Here is a 7,699-nt window from a genome sequence, read left to right as displayed (position 1 = left end):
CCCCCCAGTCATCAAAGTGGTCATAGATCAACCAGAAAGCCAAGCCCCTGGGAACAGGGAAAGCTCATGGTTTATTTGCTCTACATTTCACCTGCATGGGAGGTCCAACACATCTCACATGTACCTGCACCAGCCACCTTCACTGACACCTCTGGAACACAGCACCTGGGCACACATTTCTGCCTGGGAAATAACGCAGAGACATTGAGTAGCTTGAATCTAAAGGGACCGGGTAACAATGTTTTGATGTGAAATGTGTGTGCATGCAATACAAACCAGGGACAGACAGGACCAGAGATGAAGGAAAACAGAAAAACAGAATTTCAGTGGTACAGCAAGAGAGACAATGCACGGCACAGATAAGCAGAGAGGAAAATGGGAAAAAAGGAGACCAGAGAGCTGAGCAGGAAACACAAAGAAGAGTCTTTGTGACTTCTTGTGATACAGAGGGGTCAGACAAATGGGCAAATGGGAGAGAAAGAGGCATAGTATTTGTGGGAACAGGGAATGAGGTATAGGCAGACAGAGGCAAGACAGACAGAAGGGTCAGAGGGCATGGAAGAGGTGTGTGTGCGCAGAGAAAAGGAAGGTAAAACACATAAAACAAGTATGACATAGAAAATTTGTCTGGTGTCACATCCCTAAGCTTTCAAGTGAACCATTTTTGGACAGCTAAAACAGGTAAGGTGGAAAAGCAACATAACTAACTCCAGTTGCTCACATACTCCTGGTTCTGACAAGAAGCTGGAACTCCCTGCAGAAATAAATGTAACATCATCCACATGCACAACTCCATTACACGTCACCTTGTCCTAAGAAGGAAAAAATATACCTAATTGTGGTGACCTGCTGAGATCTAAACAAACAAGATACTTATTGTGGATTAGAGGCCTACTTTAAAACACACAGACAGGTGAGCTGCAGCAAGGGGTTTGGCCACTAAAGGTGAAGGAGGGAATAGCACCACAGCTTGCTTGTTCTGCTCTGCAGCTCCTTAGCAACCTGAGGGAGCTCAGATCTGGTTGCCCTAAGACTGCACCTGACCTTGACGAAACAATTCCAGCTTTCATTATCAAAGGATCAGACGACAGACACCAGTGCTGTCACGAGCTGCACAGCTCACACATGTGCTCTTTATCATGAATATTTTGGTATTTTGTTTCTTCTGGTTGTAAACTAACTGTAAAGCAACAACCTATTTCACACAAGCACCTAAAAACTTACTGCACTCATGTTTACAACTGGTCCCAGACCTTTCTGGAAATGGCCTAAGGAAAAGCAAAGCATCCATCTTTTTAATAAGTTTGACTGGTGCCCCCAGCTGTCACTTTTGTGCCTGATTAGCAGCAGTACGCAGGTTTCCATTTATTTCCAAGCAGCTGCCAGAAGAGCTGCAGGCAGAGGTAATCCAGAGACTGCAGAACTCTGCTCCCTGTCAATTTCAAACCAGCATTTTACTTTCTTCTATCCCCATTTATTATTAATCTCTATTTATATCTAACTCCAGCTCTTAGCTGGCCTTTGCCAGAGGCTTAACCATTAGAGGCGACTGTGAGGAAGGTGTGAAAAGAAGGAACTGCCATAAATCAGGCTTTTACCACTCCATGGAATTCTAGCAAGGTGAGAAACCATGCAGAGCTTGGGCTATTTAGGAAAGCAAGACCCTGTACAGGAGATCAGACCAGCTCAAGTCTCCTTTATCCTTAGTGCTAACTATGTAAAGGAAACATCTACATCACAGAACTCTCCTCTCAATCATGCTCAGGTTTTACACAGCTTTATATCCCTTCTAAATTTCTATCCATTCTAATTCAGAGGATGTCCTTACATTCCATGTTTTCTGAATCCACTAAGTCCTCAGGCTCAGTAGGACAATGTCACATTTGTTCCAAATAAGCACTGTATAAAAACATACTTTTTCCATCAGTTTTCAATGAATTGCCTTTTAATTTAATATAAAAAACAAGACACAATCATTATGAAAAGATAAACAGGAGAACCTGATTTACTCTGCCCTCTCCAAAGTAAACAATTTTAATTTAAGCAGCAGAACTAACACCAGTTGTTTTCTACTAATGATTTTCTTTTTAAGGCTTCAAATATTTTTTCATATCTTGCCTATTGCTTTTATCCCTTTTGGATAGGGATGAACAGTGTGCTCTAGGTGAAACAACACTTCATTCATTTAATGAAGGCATTCCATTATTTTCCAGACCACTCCTTACCCATCATTATGTTTTGCTCACTTCTTTTGGTCACTTTACTGTACATGAGAGACCCACTCAACATCATCTTTCCTTTAGAGGTAAATGAATGCAAATCATTGCAAAGACTGTCCAAAAGTTTTCCAAATGGAGACAAGGATGTCACATATATGTGCTGTGTATGACGAAGTTTCCCACAGCAGTGAGAGGCATTCAACTTATTGCACACTTTCCCCAGATGTTCCCTTAGATCCAGATGGTCTGCAATCCTAAGCAATACTCTAGGCTCCCGATTAGGTTTTTGGAAAACCTTTCCAAAAGGTTTTCCAAAACCCTTCCAAGTCTTTTCCAACAACAGAAGCTTCAGCAGGCTAGCCAGCTGTAAATATCATTTTACTCTGCTTGACAGAAGCATTACTGTCTTTGAGCATCCAGTGGGAACGGGAATGTCTTTAGGAACTCAGAGAAGTTGTCTTCCACTTCTTCAGTGCTCAGTCATAATGAAGGCTCTTCAGTGTTCCTCCTCCAAACCTCTTCCTTTCAGAGAAGCCAGGAATCTAGAGGCAGGGAAGACAAGTTGTCATGTCAGAATCAGCAGGAGCTCCCTCTAGCCCACACTGTTACCAAGCCAACTGCAGCATCTTCCACCTCTGCCATCTCCAGAATCAGGGCCACAGAGCTTCAGCTGACTGCTCGAGGAGCAGCTCTAATTAAACACTGCACAGCTCCACCATGGCTCATCTGTTCTGTGGGGCTCCTTAAGACTTTTTGGCAAGGGAAATTGAAAGCCTCAATCCTAACACAGTTAATGACAGATTTCAAAGACAGATTTCAAAGCAGATTCAAGTGCATACAAGAATTTCTCCTCCATTCATTTCTAAAACTATAAAACAATATAAACCAAGTCCTATCAAAGAGCTGTTGAGGCTTTATGCCTTCAAACCCGGGCAGCAGCACTTCAGTGGTAGCTGAAAGTACAGTTTTATCAATGGCTGAAAGCTTAAAGAAAATCACTGGGATAGAAATGGCTGCAACAATACAAAGGATGAGCACTCCTGCTTCTGCAGCCCATCTGCAGACACTGCTTACACACTGACAATGGATGTTTACAAAGAAAATCTACTTGAAACCATCAGAAGCTTCTCTGGCCTTAACAGCATTTCAGACAGATTTTCAATCCAATGCACCTGTGAATCCCCAAAAGAAAGTGATGTGCTGCTTTCTAATACTGCATATCTGCCTTATTGGCATCATAAAACTATTTGATTACAGGCCACAGTAACTTTTACCTTACTCACTACAAACAAGTAGAAACAGCAGACCCTGTAGACACACTCTCCCAAACCAATTCCACACAATCATAGGAAATACAGTCTATTAAAATGGAGGGAGTCAACCAAGCCCTACAAATCATGCCAGAAGAACAAGGGCATATATGGATGGTAGGGACAAAAACATAATCTACAATTTACAGCAGACTGCTCAGGTTACACACTTCACTGGTAAGCAGAGAGCTGAAGAGCTTCCCCAAAATAAAAGTCCACTAAAAACTCCACAGATTAAATTTACTTGGGGTTTTCAGACCCAAAACTCACATATGCAAGGTATTCACTTAGGTACTGGTTTCTTCATCTCTAAAAAGCAATCATCTCTAAGGATAAAATCAGGCAGATTTTGTACAAAGGTTCACCTCATGAAAACTGATTTGGGAATTTAAAGAGGAAAAATACAATCATTATAACTAAAAAGTACCTGAACACCATAGGTAAAAAGTTATCTGCTTTAGCATTTTTTACATCAAAGTCACTAATTAAGAGGAACAATTATTTATTTATCACATATCTGATTAAAGTCATAGCTATGAACAATTTGAAATTTATCATTCTTTTCATCCTGAAGAAGTTTATAACAGAAATACCTCAAAACACGAATAATTGTAGTAACCTATTGTAGAAAACCCAAAAACACATTGGTAAGAGTCACATTAAGTAGATAACTTCAAATGATAACATTAAGAGGTTGTACTAAGGTCTCCATTTCCAGTTTGGCTTTTGCGTCTTTAAACATGACTGTTTGCTGTTTAAGATTTGTTTTGAGCTTTTGAGCTCCTGTCAGGGAAGTAGACAGTCATCAGCAGGCTGAAATCTTTGGCACACAGCCAAAAGGAATCTATAGTTAATCCCTGGCTAGCCACTAAATAGGATCAAATGATAAAAATAAAAATCTTACATCATGCATCAAAGACAACCAGCACACAAGCAGGTTTCTGCATTAAGATATTATTCCCATGAAAGAGAAAATTCCTTTCACTAGAATGTGGGGAGGAGAGGGGAATAAAAAAGGCATCATGCAGAACTAAAAGAGGCAAAAGCAAATTTATTTTCAAAAGGCACTACAAAAGTGCTCAAAGAAAGGAAGTATTTTGTAACCTGTGACGATTTCCCCCCACACCCCACGGGCTTTCAGCACAGCTACCTCTAACAATGTACAGGTGTGACTGTACTCCAGAGATGCTTTTCATGGTAATTTGCAACGGTAAATGCAAATTCACTACTCCCTGCATGGCAGACTGCACGTGGGGAGATGGGAGGCACAAAAGCTGTAGTGGCCTGCCCAAACTAGAAGTCATTTTGCTAGTACTTCCCCTTCTGGCTGAAAACAGTGAATTCAGTCCTTTAGGAATGAATTACAAGCTGATATCATACTGCCACTTTCTTTATGGCTCCACTGAGTCTCTGGAAACTACCTGTATTAAACCAAAAATCTCATTCCAGCTGTACAGAAAAACCCTTTCACAGACCTTCAGGATAGCCTTAATCTGCAACCAAGCAGCCTGAAGCTGACAGAGCTGAAAGAAATCATATTTGCCCATTTTACCTTACTCTTCCAACTTCTACTATGTTAGCATACTTAATTATTTCACTGCCAATCACTTTACAGACAAATACTTCAGCTGACAAAGTCAGCCATTCTTCTGTCTAGCCTTAACAGCTGTGCTCCCACAGATACAAGAATTAAATTACCAGCACAGATTGCCATTTAGGTTGCAGGAAGCTTGTGTTTTAAAGAGGACTATGTCAGCAGTTCACATTACACGGGGAGAAATGCAACAAAAGAGGAGGAAAAGTGACAAACCTGAGTGCCATCTCTCAAGACGTATCTCTTCTCTATGACCTGGGAACAACAGAGAATGATCTCAGCTTGCACAGCACATGCATAACCTCAGATTGCAACCAACACTTCACACATGAGCACTGAAACTCAGGGCTAACTGGGACAAGGTCTGACCCCACATCTCTGCTCCAGGCCTACTGCTTTAGTGCAGTGCTCTAGCACACACAGCAGTTGCCACCCACAGCCGTTCTTAGACAAGCTGTCTAAGCTGTCTAATCATCCTCAACTTTGCCACAGCCCTCCTGGGTAATGGAGGTGATGGTTTGTGTGCCTCCTGCTTCAGACTCAGCTACTCCCATTCCCTCTGCAGGGATACTGGGTCCTACTACTGCACAGTAACCCCATTATGCTATTTTGCCCAGAGGATGCTTAAAACAGAGCATTCCTTCTCTCACTTGCACAGTGGACCTTAATGGTCTCTTTTTCAGGAAGGGAGAATAATATTCTTAATTAATTTCTTAATTCCTAAAGGTTGCTTTAACTAGGATCAACAGAGCTAACCAGTCTTGTATCTCCCCACATTACTATCTCAGAATGCTGCAACCCCTCTGACCTGCCAGACAACTTCAAAAGCATAAGCAGAGTGTCTTTTGTAAGTTCTTTTTCACTGCTCTATGCAGATCAGCTGTCTCCTGTAGGGTTCCAAAAGCAGATCAATCTTTGGCCCTCCCACATCTGGCTTGAACCAACTCAGAGAGTGGAATGTGAAAGAACAGCTTAAACTGTTGTTCATGCTCAAATCCCAACATCTGATGCACAGGACAATAAAACACCATTTCATTGACTGACCTTATCAAAAAACCTGCTTAGTTTGACAGCATTGGATGAACCTGCAGCCAGATAACGAGGATTGGTGCAGTCCTAGAACACCCAAAAAACAACAACAAATCAAGCACAAGGAAATCAGAGCAAGGAAGCCAAACACAAGGAAATGGAACATACCCTTTCCCTGACACACACCATCAGCAAGGGAAAACAATGGATCTGCTGATTTCTGCTCCACAGTCACTTCAGAGAAAAGCCCAACTGCAGAATTCCAAGCAACCCCCCATATGCTCCACATATTCCTTCCACCACCAGCTATGCAGTCAGGCAGGCATTTGTACAGGCTACACCTGAGATTGGAGTGTATATACAAGCATTCATATAGCAGATGTATATTTTTATACCCATAGATCTATATAAAGTCATCTTCATGTTTCATTCAAAGACAGTCTATGTCAGAGCTATGAACAAGAAAAATAAAATTTAACTCCCAGCCAACAATTCTAAGCTTAAGTGGCCTTATCTAATACCCCTTACATCTCCCTATAGTAAAACAAAGATATCTGTATCATCAAGCAAGGGGCAGAGCCAACAGAAATGTAAATGACTGGCACTACTGGAAAAATCTCCAAAAGCCAAATTTTTGTTACCTCTTTACTTTCTAAAAATTTGACTCACTCCCATATAAAAGAAAAACAACAGTGATGACAAGGATACTAACCAAATTTATCTCTTCAGCATTGAAATCCTCAGCCAAGAATGCTGTTCTGGTCAAAACTTCATTCCTCTTAGTTTCTGGGATCTGATCCAGTTTAGTTCCTATTACCAGCAGTGGGATCTGGTTATCACCAAACTGTTCACGGTCATAGTCACTGATGAGGGAAACAAAGACAATCCTGAATGAGGCAATGGCCATGTAAGTGGGCACAAGCACAACATCACCTCCCCTGTGCATCTCAAAAACCAGTAATTTAATTATTAACAGCCCATTTATCTAAGTTAAAATGTGCAATACCTTTAAATTAAGGAAGGGCTTGTGCACCAAAGTCACTACATAGGAACCCAAGCTTCAATCACTCTCCTTAGCTAGGATAATCACTTGTCTGTAATTTTTTTACCTAAACCAAGCTTTCTAGCAGGTACCAACAGCAACAACTTGAGCAAGAATTGCTGATGGCTGAACATCTGTCCTTGACAGGAGTTAAACTTCTGAAAATTAAAACAATTGTGAAGAACCTGTCTGTGGAGACACTGGAGAATTTTGCAGTTTATACAATGCAAATCCTCTTCCCCATTTCCTACATTTCTACAGAACTGTTCTGTGTACCAGAACAGACAGATAAACAATTGATATTTTTCCCTCAAAAAAGCTACTCCTCATTATTGCCTTCCTGGTCACGTGTGAGGTTTAGCAATGATTTTAAAACCTCCTTGACTAGATGGATGACAGGAGCAAAGAGGTGCAGGAGGAAATCCTTGACAAGGTGTTGGAGAGCTAATTATGAACATGCTGTTTAAGCAGAGTTTTCTAAGCTCTTTTAGCCATGCTCCTAAAA

General features: G+C 41.2%; 1 protein-coding gene across 1 annotated transcript; it reads right to left on the bottom strand.

Annotated features, from left to right (window-relative positions):
* Positions 1 to 1,915: 1,915 nt before the first annotated feature.
* On the bottom strand, positions 1,916 to 7,059 carry LOC106632172 (rab-like protein 3). Its single transcript, XM_014311666.2, has 4 exons — positions 6,865 to 7,059; positions 6,168 to 6,239; positions 5,340 to 5,378; positions 1,916 to 2,761 (listed from the first exon to the last, which is right to left on the bottom strand). The coding sequence occupies exons 1-4, from the start codon at positions 7,057 to 7,059 to the stop codon at positions 2,696 to 2,698; spliced, it is 372 nt and encodes a 123-aa protein (XP_014167141.1). The 3' UTR covers positions 1,916 to 2,695.
* Positions 7,060 to 7,699: the final 640 nt, after the last annotated feature.

Source organism: Geospiza fortis, unplaced genomic scaffold (assembly GCF_000277835.1).
Source record: "Geospiza fortis unplaced genomic scaffold, GeoFor_1.0 C13961687, whole genome shotgun sequence".
Lineage (NCBI taxonomy): Eukaryota > Metazoa > Chordata > Aves > Passeriformes > Thraupidae > Geospiza > Geospiza fortis.
The sequence above is the reverse complement of the archived record's forward strand: the minus strand, read 5'-3'. Positions and strand labels throughout refer to the sequence as shown.